Below are 21,011 nucleotides of genomic sequence, written 5' to 3' on the forward strand. Positions count from 1 at the left end.
ACCTTGTTTAATGTGCACTGTGAGAATACTCACTAATCTCATGGGTTACACAGGAGCAGTCTATCACTGTTTTATTAATCATTGCATCTACTTGATCCAACAAATGTAAATAATGCAGACCACTTTAATTATGTCAAGGGTTAATCACTGTGTTTTAATATATTGCATTGCATAATTGCAGAATGTAACATATAATTGCAATATACCTTTATTGTTCATAGTTCTCTCCAAGGAGCAATTGACATGACAGTATCTTCAAGTGTTCACCACCTGACCCCTAAGGTACTTGTGTGCTTTTTTATTTGGTGAAAAGGTCAAATTACGGAATAAATGAATGAATGAATGAATGAATGAATTTTTTTTTCAATGTACTTTTTTTTTTTAAAGAATGTGCATTAAAAGAAACCTTAGACTCAAACCTAAGCATCAACCAACATCTACAAACCCAGCACAAAAGAAAGGAGAAAGCAGAACAGACAGGAATGCATTCTTAGTTTGCTTCCTTGTAATAAATCAAATAATAGTGAAAACAACTTTTTAGCGTTCCCATTCCCTGTGTGTGTGTGTGTGTGTGTGTGTGTGTGTGTGTGTGTGTGTGTGTGTGTGTGTGTGTGTGTGTGTGTGTGTGTGTTATTTAAATCTAGGCTATGTAGACTATTTCATCAGGCTTCGGCTTTTCTGAGGGAATTAACAAAACTGCTTGCTGGCTCTGACAAAATATGCAATCCAATGAAAGCAAACAGTGGTCAATCAAATATTAAAACCCAGCTCTGCGAGGAAAATCCAGGCTTATGTTTCAAAACAATAACTTTGGATCAGCGGCACTGTAAGTGTGTCAGCTGGGGGCTGGCAGAAGTTTAGCTTTTCAGTAGTGAACTATGTGCTTACAAAATTTAACAAACAGACAGACAAAACCCCTGAACACCTCACCATTCATATCGGGTTTAACCAACGAATCTGGATGAAACAGCGTTCAAATGTCATTCTACTAACTTTCCCCAAATAAAAAAATTAAAAAACAAACCCTCCCCCTGCAGCTTTGGTGAACTATTATGTAAAATGTTACCGTACTGTTTATGTGGTTTCATGCGGTTTCCTGAAAGTGATGCTACAGTTTAGAATTGTTGAAGCGTATAATATGATAATTACTGTGTGGTAATTAGGTTTGGCGACATTATGCTCCTAGCTAGACATCCAATAATAAATTACTTTTTAACAGTAAACATGCCTACAGTAGTCTATATTCGTATAACGTATGTAAAATAGTATAATATAATAATTACTGCGTGTTAACTGGGTTTGGCGACATTATGCGCCTAACTGGGCCCCCAGTAAGATTTATTATTAACAGTAAACATACCTACAGTAGCCTATATTCTTATAACGTATTCAAAATCATTTTTCAAAATTAAAGATGTTGCAAAAACACTACAGAGGAAGAAAATAAATGCAACACATCGCTTACCAATAGAATGCTCTCAGATAAAGACGAGGTTTTCAAACAAATGGCCTGGTTTGGGGACCTAGGTAAACTTCTCCTGCCCTAGGCGCTGACTTTGTGCGCCAATGCGAAGGCGTGCGCGTATTGTGCGCCAGAGGTGTCGTTAACTTCAGCATGCCGTGTAGTCTGTACACTTCGCGTTTCTGACCGCAATCCACCCCCACCCGCCATTTCCTCTCTGCAAAGCAGGAGAAGAGAGAAACTACCCTATTTCTTTTTAAAAAAGAGAAAAAAAATGTTAGCAACAATTCTTCTTTTTGCAAATGAATACTTATACCACTAATATGCCACTGCAAAAACGCAAATAAAAAAAGAATGGGCTCTGATTTTCTAATATTCTTAGGGTTAGGATTTTCTTATATTTTCACTTTGTGGTGCTGGCACATGACTCGAGATCTGGTTCACAAAACGAGTAAGTACTAGAGCGGTAGCTTACTAGGGCCTATACGCGTACCGTGTTTTTGACCCATGTTCATGAATTTCGTTCCAGCGGTATATGCTTCAAACATTGTGTATTTCTTAATACTTACTCTCATTATGTCGATATTTAAATTAAGCCGGTCTGCTTAGCGACAGGTGACAGGAAGAAACTGATAGAAAAGACGGACAATTGCGTCGTTCTGTCGCCAGTGGGCGCCAAAGCAAAGCGAAATGGCCTGAACCAAGACACAAGCGGGACAAAGCATACGCTCTCAAGACCTCCAAGAGCAGAAAAATAGACGAGAGGAAAAAAACGAGAGAGAACAAGACAATGTCATTTAATATATTTTTTTAAGATAATGTTTAAAAGGAAGAAGTTTGATAAAAGCAAATAGGCATACTGTAAATTATAATCTGAGTACCCAAAACACCACTATATGTCTATGGCTGCAGTAGATAGTAACAATAGTGACAGACTAGGCCTACTCGATCCTATAGAATGTTCTTTATAACGTACTTAGAAAGTCTCAAATTTGTATTAGCCTGTAATAAGACAAGTTATCATTTAACAGTTTCACATTGATTTCTTGTGGGAGCTGATTGTGATTTGAGTCATTCAGTGTAATGATTGAAAGGAAAACCATTACCCTATGAAATAATATTTTCTTCAAATCCGTGAAACGTGAGAAGGTTGATGAAAAGAACAAGATGAAAAAATATGAAAAGCAAAACAGGTTCGGCCTAGAGGAGAGAGGGAGGGAGGGAGAGAAAGAGAGAGGATAAAAAAATCGCAAGTGTGGCATTGCATGAGGGAGCGTTCCTTCACTCTTTATTTTTGTTGCCATGGAAACCCGTGGGCTGGCGGCTGTCTGGGAGCATCCCAACTAGGCCCCCACCTCATTTCATACACACTCGTGCACGCACACCCACCCACACCACCCCCCAGCCCCCACCCCAGTTTTCTAGCATGACTGTGTGGGCATATGTCAGAGTAAATTTGATGCTAATTAATTGAATGCAATCCAAAGAATTTTGGAATGAATCAGTTATTGCTGCTTTAATAAGATGAAATGCTGTGAATTCAAGTCATGCTGCACTGAAAGTCACACCTTCTTTCAATCTATGCCATCTTAACTAAAGAACTGGAGTAGCCTAATTAACACAGCTCACTATCTTATCTGATTCCTACAGTACATTACAGTATATTACTTACTGTGTGTTTTATGCCACTTTTAAGTATTATTTAAGCAGGCTTGCTAATTACTAGTTATCTTACCAAGAGACAAATAAAAAAAATTAAAAGCTTTGATTGGGAGTTTGCCAGAACATGCCTGTCTTTTATCTTCTGATTTCAGGCATAACTACATTCCTGTAATGTATTTGTAGAGTGACTGTATGCTTGTCATTGTCACATAGGATATGTTGTAGAGCACAAATAGACCAATAATGCCAAATGTTTCCGCCTTGAATAAAAACGTGACATGAAAGGTTTTCATAGCACTGGAATTCATTATCATAGAAAATAGCTTAACATCATTAAGGCTTCTACAGAAATAAAGCTTACATAATTTATCATTTTGTCTTGTTAGCTAGCTCTGTTGTTGTTTTTCCTTCTTTCTTAAGAAGTGGAAAATTCTTGAACCAGCTCCCATGCTGAAATTAGTCACTCAAAACAAATAGAAATTCTGGTGCTGCATTGCTTGCCTTTTTACGCGCGCTCTCGCTCACCCGCGTGCACGCGCACACACAGAGACAAATACCCATTTCATTGTGCTGCAGATCAGATGTAGATTTAGATGGGAGAGATTATTTGCAGTTCTGATAGCAATTTTTCAATGTCTAAAAAATGTTCACTCAATATTTACTTGTTTGTTTATTTAGTTGTTCAATACCCTGCAATTAATAGGCACATCGATCACCTTGGACAGTACACTCTTCTGTCAGTCTGCAAGCAATGAATTATGACAACGGACTCTTGCTGTTACAGTGATTACAGAGTTTGGATGGGGGCGGGAGGGAAACCCTGGCAACATTTCACATGCTGGCCTACTTGTGTGTATTGCGATGTACTTATTCTGATAATGAAGCGAATGCCGTCATGCCGGATGATCTACATAATAAAAAGGGCAGATGCCTTACAGCAGTAGAGAATCTCGTCTTTCTGTAGAACTTTGCAGATACGCATTTCCGTGTATCTTGGATGTAAACCCAGTGATCAGAAGGCAATACATAATGTATAATAGATTATACAATAATGTATCTACACAAACACAAAACCATCTGCTCTCTCTCTTTCTGTCCCTCTGTGTGTGTGTGTGTGTGTGTGTGTGTGTGTGTGTGTGTGTGTGTGTGTGTGTGTGTGTGTGTGTGTGTCTGTGTGTGAAACTGACGCTGTACTCTCATAAGGCCCTTAGCTGTTCTTCAAATGTCAAGCTTGACTCTATGCGCTGTTGGAAAGTTCATATGCGGCATTCGTCCCTTAGCTGGTACAACAGGTAACTGAATTTTAGCCCACAAACTCATGACGTGGACTTGTCTGGGACTATGAAGACGCGGGGACACCAAGACGAACCACTTCACTGGCGTTAATATACACATGAATACGTTGTATTCTTAATCGTGTGAAGGAATGTGTCTTCAACAATACTTCGTAGGTTCATTTCATAATTACAGATACGTCTTACAACTAGATAATAGTCTACTACATGGTCTGCGGCATTTTCTTCAGCTCAAAACACCAGCACACCCCAGAACAATGTGTTTAACCCCGTCTGATGTCAGTTCGGTTGAATTTCGTTTAGATAAAAAAAAAACCAGAACAAAACAACAAAAAACGTCGTAACAAAGTAGTTTTACAGAAATTCAATTCTAGATCCATAACTAGGAAGCCGAGGGCGTCAGTGGCTTGGAAGAATTTCCTAAAATGGTATGAGGAAGAAATCGAGCAGAAGAAAAAAAAAACCCAGAAGCACCTCGTCAGAACCTGAGACTGTAGATCTAGAAGTCCACGCATGATAAACAAAGAGTTATCCGTTTAGGCCAGTATACGGCAAAACAGCTGAAAGTAAAGGAAAGATTTAAAATGAAAAGCACGGGTAACTAGTTACAAGTTATTGTCCTCCCCTGCCAGTAGCGTGGTAAAAGGCACGTTCGATATCTTTTTATCTGAGAAGATCGAGTTGCACATTTCAAAAAGGCAACAGTTTGAAAAGATGCTTTGAGATTAAAAATCTTCTGAGAATCACTGATTCCTGATATTGGAATAGAAGGCGCAAGTCATGGAGTGATTGACAGATAAACGCGCGCGCGCTCGCGTACACACACACACACACACACACACACACACACACACACACACACACACACACACACGCTTATAAATATGACGTTTCCTTTGTCATTATTGCAAGATGAGTCATGTCACTAAATGTGTCAGATGTCACTATGACTAATTTCGAAACTTTTTTTTAAAAGTTTTTTTACTTTTTTACTTTTACTGCAGAAATCTTCGGCGAAAGGAACTTGTTTGTTTGAACGATTTAATATATTTTCTTACATAAAAATTGCAAAAAGCACTATCCAGTTTACACAGTCATAATTGCTAATCACATCTTACATTTCTGACTTGTTGATGAGACCGTTCTATTTAAATCGACTTACATTTTTTCTCGATTGCTTACACATTGGTATTGATCACTGGCACACGAGTCTCATTCGGATTTCTTCTGCCTATGCCAGTGGCGCAAAGCACGTTTTAACAGGCTTGACTCTCATTACACACCTTTTGCACAACATTGCACAGACGTTTCAGCATCTACTCACAATCCTCATGTCAGTCACACACACTATATTTTAGTCAAGACATATGCATATATTTGGAAATCAGTGGTAGTATTTCTCAGACCTGATCATGACAAATATTATACTGCCAATATTATATTTCTTCTGTTCCCTTTTTATCAGTGCTAAGTCATTAGTCAAAATGCCATTTTATATAGAGCATAGTACAACAAGGCAGGGAAAAACTTATGGGTCTGAGAAAACATTTATGGACAAGGCATTTAAGAACATTTCCTTATATTTACAGAAATGCCATGGATGGATGGATGTTATGACTACATAAAGTAGGAACTGCCTCGACCTGCCAGTCAATGTTCAACCAGTAATCCTCAAAACAACACACATTACCATGAACAGTGACTAAGAGTAAAGGGAAGCCTCAGTAGCTACTAACAGCTGCACTATTGTAGAAGGTCGGGGGAATAGTGAGAGAGGATGGGGGCCCAGTTAGAGGAAGATGAGGAGGAGGAGGAGGAGTATGAGGAAGGCCCCACCCAAAGAGGATTCAAATGACATTCAGGCTCCACTAATTACAAACGTCATCACTCATGTTGTGAGTGTAAAAATCTGATCATTAGGAAACTGCTAATAGTGAATGAAGACTCGTTTATGCTTTTGGGGTGTGTTCTATCATGTTATGAAATACAGCATTGTTATTATTTTATACCACCTTTACTATTCTTCATAGTAATTCGATTTTTGCTCTGTTGCCTTTGGGAGGTCTCTGGCCATGATCCTTGTCAGTGTATGCAGTCTTACAAGTATACACTCTTGCAGTTGGTTATACAGTGGAATTCACCATTACTCTAGTCAGACAGCACAGCCTTATCATTTGGTTTTAAATTTGTGTACTACGTAGTAAAAGACAACAATAATTAAAAGTGGCTGTAGCTATATATGCCTATATGTGTATTTATAATGGAGGCAGTTTATTGTGTCTGACTGCTGTACAGGATTCTACTGTGTTAAGATACCATCTTCAACACAACCTGTATGTGTCTGTTTTAGGATACCGTCTCCATCACAGGCTACAAGTTTAAACATACATATATAATAACTATGCAAAACATAATAAATTCAGTGCCTGAAATGAAAAGAACTGACAATACATGTATAAATAATTACATAATTACATATTTTATGGTCATTGTCTCTAGTCTGTGGGGACAGAAAAGACAGCAGTAACAAATATATTCTAAGTTTATTAGTGCAGTGTAAAAATGTGTTTGTTTTTTGGTAGAAATTATGACTAGTGTGTCTAACATAGTGTGAATATTCTTAACCCAAACCCTTATACCCTTACCCTAACCCTGACCCTTACCCTAAACTACCATAACCCTAACCTACCCCTTACCCTTACTGTAAACCTTATCCCAACCTAACCTAACTTAACCTAAGCCTTACCCTTACTGTAAACCTTACCGCAACCTAACCTAACTTAACCTAAGCCTTACCCTTACTGTAAACCTTATCCCAACCTAACCTAACTTAACCTAAGCCTTACCCTTACTGTAAACCTTATCCCAACCTAACCTAACTTAACCTAAGCCTTACCCTTACTGTAAACCTTATCCCAACCTAACCTAACTTAACCTAAGCCTTACACTTACTGTAAACCTTACTCTAACTTAACCTAAGCCTTACACTTACTGTAAACCTTACCGCAACCTAACCTAACTTAACCTAAGCCTTACACTTACTGTAAACCTTACCGCAACCTAACCTAACTTAACCTAAGCCTTACCCTTACTGTAAACCTTATCCCAACCTAACCTAACTTAACCTAAGCCTTACACTTACTGTAAACCTTACCGCAACCTAACCTAACTTAACCTACCCCTTACCCTTACTGTAAACCTTATCCCAACCTAACCTAACTTAACCTAAGCCTTACCCTTACTGTAAACCTTATCCCAACCTAACCTAACTTAACCTAAGCCTTACACTTACTGTAAACCTTATCCCAACCTAACCTAACTTAACCTAAGCCTTACACTTACTGTAAACCTTACCGCAACCTAACCTAACTTAACCTAAGCCTTACACTTACTGTAAACCTTACCGCAACCTAACCTAACTTAACCTAAGCCTTACCCTTACTGTAAACCTTACCGCAACCTAACCTAACTTAACCTAAGCCTTACACTTACTGTAAACCTTACCGCAACCTAACCTAACTTAACCTAAGCCTTACCCTTACTGTAAACCTTACCCCAATCTAACCTAAATTAACCTAAGCCTTACCCTTACTGTAAACCTTACTCTAACCTAACCTAACTTAACCTAAGCCTTACCCTTACTGTAAACCTTACTCTAACCTAACCTAACTTAACCTAAGCCTTACCCTTACTGTAAACCTTACTCTAACTTAACCTAAGCCTTACCCTTACTGTAAACCTTACCCTAACCTAACTTAACCTAAGTCTTACGCTAACCCTTTTCCCACAAGATATGGCTGCATTCCTCTTCCAAATACTTCACAATTTGTCCTCGCTCTAAATGTTTTGCTTTCACTCTTGTCTGGCAATAAGATGTCAGGGAAACAAAGAGAAATACTGGAATAATGAAAACACACACACACACACACACACACACACACACACACACACACACAAAAAAAAAAACAAAACAGAGTATGATGCAAGGCTGGTAGAGTGTGTGCACTGCGGCTGCGATACAAGGACGAGGAGTGAGCCTGCTCGGGCATAGGAAGGAGAAGTCTCCTTCGTTTTTAAAGCCTCATTCAGGAACTGCTGAGCCAGTGCCACCACTGCCGCACTACCTGCTCTGAGTTTTTGAGCTTTGTGAGCACTTCTTGTATGCCTCGATAGAGGTGGTATTATCTGATAGCGTGCGTCGTGAAATGCTGGCCTGCAAAGTTGATCCATTGATTATGAATGCAAAGAATAAGATTTAGACTGTCATGTGGTTCCATAAAAATAAAATTGGTATAGCAACCAGGTTACTTACTTCCCTGAGGTCAAATGAAGAAGAATATATTTTTAGCATTCCCTGTCTCTCTGCACACTACTGCAATCAAAGAAAGCACTTAAACATGCATAATGGGCACTTGGAGAAGTAAAGTGTAAGTCTGCTTCAGTGTAAACTTTGCTGTACATCAGCTAATGTACATGAGTGGCATGCATGTTTGAGTTAGAGGAAAAATGGTCTAGTTGACTAAACATTTCTCTGGAACATCTGGAATGGTCTAGATGACTGGACTTTTCACCTGAGATAAACATCAACAGGATCCTTCACATATATTTAATTCACTTCACTATAATGTTCCTGCACAAACACATGTAAAATATGTTCAAGTCAAATTATTAAATCATTAAAGTCTATACTACAAGCCAAATTCTTATTTAAAAAAAAAACAGATTTTTGGTGCGCTTATTCTCGGCATGCTCCTATTTTAACATGTCCTTGAATAACTGTAGTAATACTTGGACAAATAAAATGCATTACTGTAAGGGATTTGTGCCTGTGCATGGGTGTGTGGTTTAACCTTTGATTTCCACTGCACAGCTCCTAAACAGCACTTTGAGATTAAGTGGTCCTTAAGCTTGATTTCTAACATGCATACAAACCTGTGCAAATCTTCAAGGCAGCAGAAGATTCATGTCTCCTCTTCTTTACCGACGCAGTTTCAGGCCGATATATGTGTAAGAATCAGTTTTAAAACAACATGGACCCTTGAATACACACACACACACACACACACACACACACACACAGTGAAATGATCAATTATATCTTAGTGATGCAGCAACCTTTACATACAGTCATAGTATGGCTCTGTAAAAGAGAAAAACTAACACAGGCACTTAGGTTTTGTTTATTGGAGATGCTTGTGGCTATGCTGTTTTGAATATGTGTGGTTTCACTGCTTACTGTCTTAGTACATATATCAGATAAGCATTCTTCACTTACAAAGTTAAGTCCAGTTTTACCCTCAGCTAAACCTCAGAGCTGTTCTAATTCCATGTTAAAAACAAGCTTCCAATATGATTTGTTTCACTTTCTTATGCTTCTCTGCTTTCTTTGCAAAGCTGTTATACATTTCTCACTAGTTCTCTAAATTTATGTGGGCGCCTCTACCATCAAAAACGTGCCTCGATCGCAGCCAGGCACACAGCTGGGGAGGCCACGCACAGTATACCTTTGAAAACATGTTGCCTGGCAACAGTATGAGGTGTCAGTTGAACAAATTTGCAACATGACTCAAAATAAATAAATGGCTGCCCAAGTCCTGTTTCATGTAAGAGAACAAGAACCCCTCCACCCAACCCCACCAACACACACACACACACAAACAAAACAATGTGTTTCATTCAATCTCTAGAGTAAAATCAATGGCGCAGTCCTGCCTTAGTTATGAAAAGCAGGCTATACTGGTTCCCAGGGAAACACAAATTGATTCAGAAAGTGAGTTCTCGCCAGTTATGTGGAAGTCTATTATTTTTATTTGATAATGATAAGACTGTTTACTGTCTGTTCCGGAATTGGCTAGAAGCGGCCTGCCCATCACCGCCCGCTCACGACTCAAATGTATTTTAGAATAACGCAGTACGCTTGGAGGCCTAAGAACCGAGGCATGGAAAAATCATTTGAGATCGGTTAGCCAGTTCTCTTATTTCAAGTACTTTCTGCAGTACATTTTTTTGGGGGGTCATGTTGCAATAATTCAGCTTTTAGCTTTGTACCTTCAAGCACTGCCCAAGGCTGGGAAAGTTGCTTTCAAAATGCCATTCCACATGTGATGAACTCATTAAGAATTTGTTGCCTTGAATTGTGTCAGTGCATTTCTGTGGACTTTCCATCAGTACAGAATTCGTTTCTATATGAGAGTATGAAGTGCTGCATTTTCCTTCCAATGATAGCCTGCATGTATTCGATTAAAGATTTTTTTTTCTTCTCCTGAACAGAAAGCCTCCTTCCTGTGTATTATTTTTGCAGAATTTTTTTTTTCCCCCTTTTTCAAATGTACCAAATTCACAAAAAGGATCCAATACTTCTAAGAGGAATATATAATTTTGTAAACATGTTAGATGCATTTGGTAATTTCCAACCCTGACAGTACAGTATGTACACTTACACATTACACAAACATTTTTTTAGTATTAAAAAAAAAAAAAACAGTAAAGCAATTCACAGGAAATGACTCACAGGAAGTTCTTTATTTTTACTATTTCTTTATTCCTCTCAGGGGTATGGGTGATGTACAAGACTTTCACACATGTGGGTCTGCTAGAGAACATTTCATTGGTATTTGGGAAATTCCTTCAGACCTTCACAGTTGCTGGGTAAACTACAAGCCTGTTCCACTCATCTGTGGGATGTATTAAAACTAGATCTCACTATCAGTTCATTTTATGTACAAACTATTTACAGAAGTCTTAAGGGAAGTGCAGGTCAAACAGCGAAAAAAAAAGGAAAATAAGTCAACATGAAAGCCCAGTTTTTGCATAGATTATGGAAATATTTACAGAGGGTATCCAGCGATATCATAGGGGTATGGAAATACACAAAATATTCTATATCCCACCACGAAAGGAAAAAGCCCAAGAGGTCTAGGCCCTCTGAGCAAAACATCTGTCAGGCCAAAATAAATATTTTAAATATATTATTTCACATTATACACGATTCTTCAACTCTAATTGTTTATAAATATAATCATTTGGTCTCAGTAGGACAGGAAGGTAAAATGAAGACAGCCCTGTGGCTGACAACAGCAGCAGGTGTTGTTTCACAAGGCTTCAATAATCACGCCCCAATTTGATTGCCCTTCAGGAGAGATGTATTTTTCATTCCAACAGGACTAATATCGTAGATATTTTCCTTCCAGTACCCTACACCGCAAACATTTTGAACGCGCTGCGACCCCGCTGTGAGCACACTGTGACGGGGAATGAAGACTTGGATGTCTTCCTGTCACGCTATGGGTTCCTTGAGAAAGACAAACTGCTGTCCTTCCCTTATCTATTTTATGCCTAAGTGAAATCCCTCTGTCACGAAGACTTGGTCGAATCGAAATGCAGTAAACGTCCTCGAAAAACACATGCCTGTCTTCCTGGTAAACGCGCCGTCCTTTTAACCTTGCGGTGCGCAGCCGGGTGCTCGCGGGTTTTCCAGTTTTTACTCCCGGAGCGAACCTCAGATAAGTGTATGTCTCCGGCCAACGCGCAGGGACAGGCGTTCGGGGGGCAGGGGCTGCGTCAGGCCCATTAGCAGCGCCGGCTTAATTGGCGTACTGCGAGTAAAAGGCCACTTTGACGCGCTCGATCTGGTGGCAGAGCTTGATGGCGGGACCCAGCTTTAGATCCATACACTCCTGTACGGTGGGAAGGGTTAGCAGCAACAGGGCCTGGCCATCAATGTCCTAGAGAGAAGAGAGAAGAGAGGGAGGGAGAGGGGGAAGAGTGGCAGAGAGTGACAGAGAGGAAGAGCAGAGATAGAGAGAGAAGAAGAGACAGAACAGAGTTTGGTATTTTCAGTTCATTAAAATTATGCAAAGTAGTGTAATAAGGACTTTTTCACATTTCATTCTAAGAGTGGAACAATATTTTGATTGAGAGTGATGCATCAGTTAAAAACTGATTCTACAGATTTGCTCAACCTAAATTTTAGTCAACCTAAATGTGGTGACTCTTATTGTGAAACAGAAAACTAAAATCTGTTTGCTGGATGTCTCTGCCTTTCTGACTTATTACTAAAAGGAATTGTATCTCGTTATATTGTAGGAACTGTTAAAAATATCACCAGATTTTGAATCCTTGCTCTACAAATGGATACCATATAGTGAAGAAGTATTTCCCAAGGTTTACAGCCCTAGTTTTATACTTTCACTCTAGATGGCTTACTGGTTGGTTTACTGGTTTCTTCATCTGGATCACAGGAATCATGCTCCGGTCCTGGGGGCCTGGAGTGTGGCACCGTGTCCACTAAAGCTGGTAATTAACTGAGCTGAAGCAGGTGTATTTGATTAGGTTTAGCACCACACTGTCTGGACCTCCAGGACTGTCCAGGAGTTTGTCATACTTGATCTAGATTTTTTTTGTCCAAATGAGTCTTGCAGCCCAGAAGTAATGCTGATGCTGAACTGAACTGCTTGTGTGTGTGTGTGTGTGTGTGTGTGTGTGTGTGTGTGTGTGTGTGTGTGTGTGTGTGTGTGCGCGTATGCATCTGTCTACCTGCTCCTGGAATATTTTGGCGAGTGAGGCACAGTCGGTGGACATGATGAAGTCGACCACATCAGAGACACTCCATTCCAGAGGATTCCGCTCCAAAACCAAGCGTTGCTCTTCCTCTTCAGTCTGCTCTGTCTACAACCCCCACCCCACCCCCACACAAACACATTTGATTTTATTTTAACTCTGCATCATTTTATGTATGCATTTGTGTGTGTATGTGCGCCTCACCTTTACTTGTGTGTGCTTGGCAGTCTGACTCTGGGTGTAGGAGAGAGAGCGCGTGGTTCTCCGAAGGGAGGGCCGGTCTGCTGGGACGGTGGCCCCGGGGAGGGTGACTCTGCGCTGGGTAACAGAGCGGCGAGGTCTGCCCCTCCTCGACACATCCTTGTAGGGCGGGGCCTCTTCTTGCAGCTCGGAGCTGGAACCTTCCTCGCTGCCAGACCCCTCTGCGTCCTCGCCATCCTCATCCTCATAGAAATAATCACTGTCCTGTGTAGAACACAACAGCAACGTAGTGTTACTCCTGATCTTTACGAGCGCGTCTGAGTGTGTGTCTGAGAGGCGGTCAGAGACGGCGACGTGTGTGTGTGTGTTCTGACCTGAGGTGACTCTGCAGTGTGGTAGCCCACAGACGAAGAGCGTCGTTTCTTCTGAACAAAGATGGCTTTGCGCTTCTTTCTGCGCCGTGCTGGTTTGCCCAGTTCCCCCTCCTGAGCGCTCTCCCCGAGACTGGGCCGGCCCACCTTCCTCTTCTTCCCGTAGTAGCATGCTGCAACACACACACACACACACACACACACACAACCCAACACAGACTCAATACACCCTTCACCAACACATTCTTTAGGAACAATAGGCAGGTCTGAGCACATGTTTGTGTTTGCGTCTGTTTTATGAAGAAAATAATACCTCACTTTCAGAACTGTGTCATTTCCATTCCATGCATAAAACTCAAAGAAACACAACCATCTTATCAAGAGTGCGGAATGCAAGTGTGGCTCCTCCAAAAATGCTAAAACCTCTACATGTCCATCATCGCCTCCTGTCTGTCCTCTCTGCCCCCCCCCATCCGCATTTCTCTTCCCATCTCTCCATTCTCTTCCGCTCTGACTCGGACACTCACTGTACTTGGTCTTGGTCTGTACGGAGCAGTTTTCCGGACACTTGTCCAAGACGAGCGTCGGGCCGAAGAGGTTGGGGCAGCACTGCAGCCGCACGCACACTCTGCGGCAGAAGTCCGGGACCTGCTCGGCCACGCGGACCATCCTCACGCAGGAGCGGTAACTCTTCCCTTTATACCTGTGAAGCAAGAAAGCCACACATCTACTTTCCTCTGCAAAAGAGGCTTTTTTTTGTTACAGTCTCACTCAAATATGTGCATGCACGAGTATGTAAATCAGCCATCTAGGAAGCTTATTATGCAAATGAGGAAAAACACTCTGTTCATTAGGCCACAGGATTTGTATTCTAAAACTGATCACGGGTGGAAGCTCTCTTCCTACTCAGAGGAGCAGACATGCACACACACACACACACACACACACAAACACACAAATTGCTGCATATTTTCTATACAAGAAAGTCTGCATTCGAGATGGAGTAGACAAGATTTTTATATCTTGTGTGTGTGTGCACGTGTAAGTATTCGCACTTGGCTTTCAGGGTCTCCTCCAGACAGTTCCACTGTGGGTCTTCTACCATTTGCAGCTCCCTGAGAACACGCCCCGGCTTATAGGCTGAATTTATTAACATTGTCAGAACCTGCACGTAATACACACACACACACGCACGCACACACGCACATGCACACACGCAAAGATATGTGCACATACACACAAAGAAACAGCCTTTAGAATGTGAAGCTACTTCTTGTAGGCACTTAGCTGTACACAAGCAATTACACACACAATTATACACCCACATACACAAACACACACATGCTAGCAGCTTACCCATGAGCACTCAACGGCATACAATCAAGGACACACACACACACACACACACACAGGGATTCAGCACTCTAGAGACTGCTCTACCTCTTTAAGGACGAGGGTGCACTTGCCAGGGCCAACGGCCTGTGGTAACTCAGCAATTCTGCCCTTGTTGAGATATGGTCCAGAGAAACAGCGGTGATTCACAAAGATCTCAGAACAGCAGTACTTGCCATTCACAGATGCTGCAAGAGGCACATCATACACACATACACACACACACACACACACAGACACACACACACACCGATAAAGAATCTATGCAAAAAAGAACAGCTAACTATCATTTTAAAGGTTTATATATCTCATGATTATTACGTCTAAAAACAATTCGCTTAAAAATTTCCTGAACAGTGTAAGGGGTGGGTGATGAGGTATGCGTGTGTGCATGCATGTGTGTGTGTGTATGTGTATGTGTGTGTGTGTGTGTGTGTGTGTGTATGCGTGTATGTCCATGTGTGTGTGCAGTAAATATACATTAAATTAGAACAACCTGAATCTATGTCAGTGGAATGGCAGAGGTCAAGTGGTACATTCTCCACCGGTGAAGGAGCTGACCTGCAAAATCAATCAGCACAGTGATCCAGCTGATCAATCAACACAGTGATTTAGCTGACCAACCAACACAGTGATCTAGCTGACCACCAACTAACTGACCAGCCATAAACCAAACCGCTTCACTATCAATCTACATACAGGTTGTATTACAAACTCAGCCATGGTCAGTATGTCCCTTGACAATTCAGATGACAGTGCTAGCAAAATCATGGACAATAAAACAGACAGCAGTATGAAACACACACCCACACACACACACACACACACCCACACACTACAGTGATAACACTTTTATATATTAAACACATTGTAGCTGCACAGTTAGAAACTGCATCAGTTGTGACGTCCCTCTGTCTCTTCACATATAGTCTATTTCTTGATCTTGTTTTTTGTTGTTGTTGCTTTGGCAGAAAACCCCTTTCCAGCCGTTAGTGGGACGTGACGTGTGTGATGTGCCTGATCACTAAGCTTTCATGCCACCTCGGCCTGCCCACCACCGTTCACAATGCTTGTGTAAATACGATCTGCTTCAGGTGAGCAGCAGAATGAGGTGTGCCTGTGCTGGAATCCAACACACACTAGAATAGAATGGCTGCCATACATGCAGAAGACGACATTTTGGAGTGGAATCTAGAGTTTTTTTTCTAGAGCAGTATATAAGGATGACCCTGCATTTCACCTGCTGGAGATCCAGAAACACTTTGCTTTCAAAGCTGATGAAGTACCTTTGCCTGAAATGTCCTGTTTCTTTGGAAACCTTGGGTACTACATCTGTATCAAAATGTATCTACGTGTGTACCCGTGTGTGCGTGTGTGTTTGCGTGTGTGCGAGTGTGTGTGTGTGTGCGCGTACCTGTGTCTGCGTGCGTGTGTACCTATGCTTGTGTGTGTGTGTATACGTGTGTGTGTGTGTATGTGTGTATATATATACACACACACACACACACACACACACACACGTGTGTGTGGTGTGTGTGCGCGTGTATTACGCCGATCGTCTGTGCTGTCACTCCAGCTGTAACCACTTTTGATTTTGAGCCCTTTAAAGACCTTTCGAATGACGTCACACACGGAGGAAATGAAAGAGGACAATGTTGAGTGTAGAATGGCCGTGTTACGCAAGGCCAGCCATGCACAGGATGAAACAGCTGATGTCACCGTGCCATTAATACTGGAGTGCCTCACAAGTGGGGAAGGACAATGCAGGCAGAGTGGCAAAAATGTTCGCAAAGCCACGGAAGCGGAGGCTTGTGCAGAGGCGACTTACTGCTGTTTCTCTGGCTGCACCACTGCAATTTTCTTCTGAGGCTGACCTGAAGCACACAACACACAGTCCGTCACACGCACTACGAATCAGAGCGCACACACACAAGTCTCAATTTAAGGAGAGAGAAAACGGACGATAAGAGGAAGACCGGAAAACACTCAGGCAACAGGGAGAGAGATAGCGATTGACAGCGAGAGAGAGAAAGAGAGAAGGAGAAAGATTGCCACAGCGATAACAGGGTTAGGAGTGAGGGAGAGAGAGAGAGAGAGAGAGAGAGAGAGAGGGGCATAGTCACAGGTAGTACTCACAGACTGCCTTCCGTAAGGGTGTCAGTGGGTAGCCATTAGCCTCGCACCAACCCACAGGGAAAATGTCCATGCTCTCAGCATCTAATATACATTCAGTTAGTGGCTTAGACAGTCCTGCAGAGAGGAGTGAACCAGGCAGTGAAGAACTGTCAGCTGCACAAAAGAACTCAATAAAACAAGTTAGTCAGGCATCATTTGCAAAGACATTAGCAATTTAGAGCAAAAAAGAAACTTCTTCCAATATAATTGAAGTGGTTCTATTAAAAATGCTCAAATATATATTCGTTTCAGTGCATTAAAACTGAAATGTATTAGGATGCACACATGCACGCGCACACACGCACACACAGACACACGCGCGCACACACACACACACACACACACACGCACACACAAATACAAACTGCAGCCACCTACCTTCAAATCTGAGCCACAGGAGCCGACCTTTGACCTGAGTGATACGGGCAACGCAAAGCTCAGATGGCTGCAAAGGATTCACAGCTTCCAACCATGTATCCTTACAGAAGCCCCTACTCAGAGATGCCTGAACACACACACACACACACACACACACACACAAAGTCAGGCACATACACAAAATACAGATGCAAATATAGGTCAGCTGCTCAAAGCGCTGTGACACAAACACTGCAAAATCAATGCAAACAAACTTTGAGATCATGAGCAAGATTTAAAAAAAAAATTATAAACAAATACAGACTTATTTAAACATCAGAAACAACAGTCAAAAATAGTGAGAGGATTTACAGTAATTGGCAAATACCATGTAACAAGCCAGCAGTTACCAATGTATAAATACCCTCTCCCTGACACACACACACACAACCCATCTTGTCCTGAGGGAGGATGACGGAGCTTAAAAATGACCACTCACACACTGTGAGTGACAATGACAGGAGACTGCAATTTTGAACCAAGTGGAAGAAGAGACCTGGCTGTGGAAGATGGCATGTCATGAGAAAGCGCATGTTTTTGGGCCTCTGTATGGGTATATTTTGCATCGGGTAAACCCCTAAAAGGGAAAGTCCTCTAGTTTCATAACTATTGTCCAAGTTACTTCATATAAAGAAGACAAAAGTTCCCAAGCCCACATTTAATAATAGCAGAGTCTCTCTTTCACACCCTTTATCTCTGACATACACACTTTCTCTCTATTCCCCCCCCCCCCCCCACACACACACACACACACATACACTAACGCACATTTTCTCTCTCTCTGTCTGCCACAGACTTTCCCTCTCACACAGCAACAAACCCTGTTAGTAATTCTTCACATCCTCTCAGTATCGGCGTCTAGGGTCAGAGCAAGCCATTCATTCCTGTCTCAGGGGGTGCTTATGCGTTCCGAAGTTTGTAAATAACACGTTCACCTCCGTGGTATTATGAGCCAGTGTATGACGCTGGGTTTGTTTACCCAAAGCAGCACAGTACATGAATCTTTGTTGTAAGGGAAAGTGGGTAGAACGCGAGACGCTAACGACCTTTTAATGAGGATCTCACTGTGAACCCTGACGTTGGCTGTGTTTTGAAAGAATAAGCTTGCATATTTTGCCCAAGTTTGCGGCGGAGTACTTAATGTGCCGGAGGGTTATAGTAGACAATAAGAACAAAAACAAAGAGAACACTATTCAAGAAAAACTAAAATACCCAAATATAAATCAAATCCCAAATGGGAATCAGTAGAAATGTTGGCAAAAAATGATTGCAATTAAAACTAACTGAATCGGTATGAAAATGGCTGATTTTACAGACCTATAAATACGGGGACAGACATGTATATCTCTTTTTAATTCTAGGTGTTGTACTACAATGAACTCAAAGTACAACTGACTAAAACTGAGGGTAAAAAAAGAAAATCTTTTTTTTTTAAACTGCGTTAAAGGCGTTCGAGTTTTGAGAGGCTGGGCTGGACTTCTGGGTGGCGTCTCCTGGGTGCGAGTAGGCTGGAGCTCCATCTGGAGCTCTTAGACTGGAGGAGCTGGAGTGGAGCAGCAAAGCAGGGAGATGGGAAGATGCCGGGGTAGAAACACACAGGGGACGGTGGGGGGCAGTAAGGGGCATGCTGGTCGAAGGAGTGAACCTGGCGAATCCCTCTCCCCCAATTAAAACAAAACGCAAACCACACCTGCTAGATATTAGGACACTGCAGGCCTGCTGATTGGGTGGATAGCGAAGAGTGAGGGGAGCATTCACGTGGGTCTTACGTTAGGGAAACAGGCATCCGGGGCCGCCTCTGTGCCTGTGTGCTTTAGGTAGTCTGCCCAGTCGAAGTCCTGAGACTGAAAACCTATGAGAGAGAGAGAGGAAAACAGGGAGGAAGATGAGAAAGCGCATGAGTGCAAAGCCGACAGTCCGACAAGCAGAGAGGCGCACGCCTACACATGGAAAAGAAATCACATGCTCGTAGATCTGCACCGAACGTGAAGCTCTGTGAGATACGAAATGGAAGCCAGGATGGCACTGTGTGGACCCACCCCTCGGCCGCTCCAGGCCAACGGCACTTTTCAGGCACCACTGGACTGGCAGGATGCCCAGGGAATCGGCATGGCACACCACAGAGCGGGGCGGAGACTCCCCAGTCAGGTCGTCCACCGTGACCTGGAAGTAGTATTCATTGTATACCTGCACATGAGGGGGGAAAAAGACAGTGGACTGAGACACAGGTCAAAGGTGCTTCACTCTTTTGATTTAAGAGCCTCCTGGGAGAAGGAGGAGGTGATGGGGGCCATGGGGGTTCCTGTCCGGGAGGACCTCGCTCCCCACATTGAGAGCAGCATACATGGGCACTGGAAATAATTTTGCTCTTCTGGCTATTGGAGAGCGAGAGAGAGAGAGAGAGAGAGAGAGAGAGAGAGAGAGAGAGAGAGAGAGAGCGAGCAAGCGAGCATGTGAGACAGAGAGAGAGCACATGCGAGACAGAGAGAGAGCATGTGAGAGAGAGAGAGAGAGAGAGAGAGAGAGAGAGAGAGAGAAAACTTACTTTAGTGACAGACACAGGACAGATGTGGAAGGGTTCTTCTGGTGACACCATCTCCAGCTTCATCCCTGTGCTGAAGGAGTGCTTTCGTAAATCAGCATGATCCTGTAACACACACACACACACACACACACATGTATACACACATGCAAAAACCACACAAACACACACAAATGGAGCTTTGACAAGTAATGCATGTTTTGTTATTTGGAACAGATGAAGATTTGTGTAATACAATAATATTAATGAAAGGGAGATCAACAGCCAAAAGTAGCCCACCTGAAAATGTTTTGGGGAAAAAAACATTCATTTGTCCATCAATTGGTTGCATACACATACATATGCGCACACACGTGCGCACACGGACCGTTACCTTGAAGACTTCAAAGGGCAGGTGGGTTTCCAGGGTTTCAGGAGAGGCTTTCCCCAAGGCCTCCCTCCACTCTGCAGCACTTTTCAGAGCACGCAATTCTGTCAAAGAGACAATAGCCCAGCAAGTCAGTACATGCATCCACACCTCCACCCACCCACCCACCCATCCATCCATCCATTCATCCACCCTCCCACCCATCCAACCCTCCACCCATCCATCCATCTGGCTGACAGTTCATTGATCCATATGTCAACCTGCGTATCCAATCAAACACCTCTTCACCGCATGGATACACTCGTCCAGTGCTTTTGTTTTCTTTGGGCTGCTCCATAACTGCACAAACCACCACGAGTCTTCAAAAACACTGGAACTTGGGAAATATTGTACAACTTTGACTGGATCATTTAGACCCGAAATTCTAGGGAAGTGATATATATATCTGTTTTTCAGACTATGACTCAGTCTCTCTCTCTCTCTCTCACACACACACACACACACACACACACACACACACACACACACACACACACACACACACACACACACACACACACACACACAC

General features: G+C 42.3%; 2 protein-coding genes across 6 annotated transcripts in view; both read right to left on the bottom strand.

The window, feature by feature from the left end:
* The window catches only part of prkcq (protein kinase C, theta), an 18,749-nt gene extending 17,128 nt beyond the window's left edge, over positions 1-1,621 (bottom strand). The window contains exon 1 of one of the 2 annotated variants that reach the window (XM_027026823.3): positions 1,466-1,621. The gene's annotated coding sequence lies outside the window, so the exon portion shown is untranslated. The remainder of the gene's footprint in view (positions 1-1,465) is intronic. The other variant, XM_081722964.1, reaches the window with a different exon arrangement.
* Positions 1,622-10,922: 9,301 nt separating this feature from the next.
* Positions 10,923-21,011, bottom strand: part of sfmbt2 (Scm like with four mbt domains 2) — a 30,153-nt gene continuing 20,064 nt past the window's right edge. For 3 of the 4 annotated variants that reach the window (XM_027026822.3, XM_027026821.3, XM_027026820.3), the window contains 15 exons: positions 20,450-20,547; positions 20,080-20,181; positions 19,574-19,721; positions 19,304-19,386; positions 17,496-17,622; positions 17,079-17,192; positions 16,771-16,816; positions 15,439-15,503; positions 14,991-15,130; positions 14,606-14,715; positions 14,078-14,253; positions 13,554-13,723; positions 13,183-13,443; positions 12,955-13,086; positions 10,923-12,143 (listed from right to left, as the gene is read on the bottom strand). In XM_027026822.3, coding sequence (XP_026882623.1) covers positions 12,003-12,143; positions 12,955-13,086; positions 13,183-13,443; positions 13,554-13,723; positions 14,078-14,253; positions 14,606-14,715; positions 14,991-15,130; positions 15,439-15,503; positions 16,771-16,816; positions 17,079-17,192; positions 17,496-17,622; positions 19,304-19,386; positions 19,574-19,721; positions 20,080-20,181; positions 20,450-20,547 — 1,913 coding nt within the window. In that variant the 3' untranslated portion in view covers positions 10,923-12,002. The remainder of the gene's footprint in view (positions 12,144-12,954; positions 13,087-13,182; positions 13,444-13,553; positions 13,724-14,077; positions 14,254-14,605; positions 14,716-14,990; positions 15,131-15,438; positions 15,504-16,770; positions 16,817-17,078; positions 17,193-17,495; positions 17,623-19,303; positions 19,387-19,573; positions 19,722-20,079; positions 20,182-20,449; positions 20,548-21,011) is intronic. The other variant, XM_081722734.1, reaches the window with a different exon arrangement.

Source organism: Electrophorus electricus, chromosome 11 (assembly GCF_041902795.1).
Source record: "Electrophorus electricus isolate QZ-2024a chromosome 11, ASM4190279v1, whole genome shotgun sequence".
In the NCBI taxonomy this organism is placed as follows: Eukaryota; Metazoa; Chordata; class Actinopteri; order Gymnotiformes; family Gymnotidae; genus Electrophorus; species Electrophorus electricus.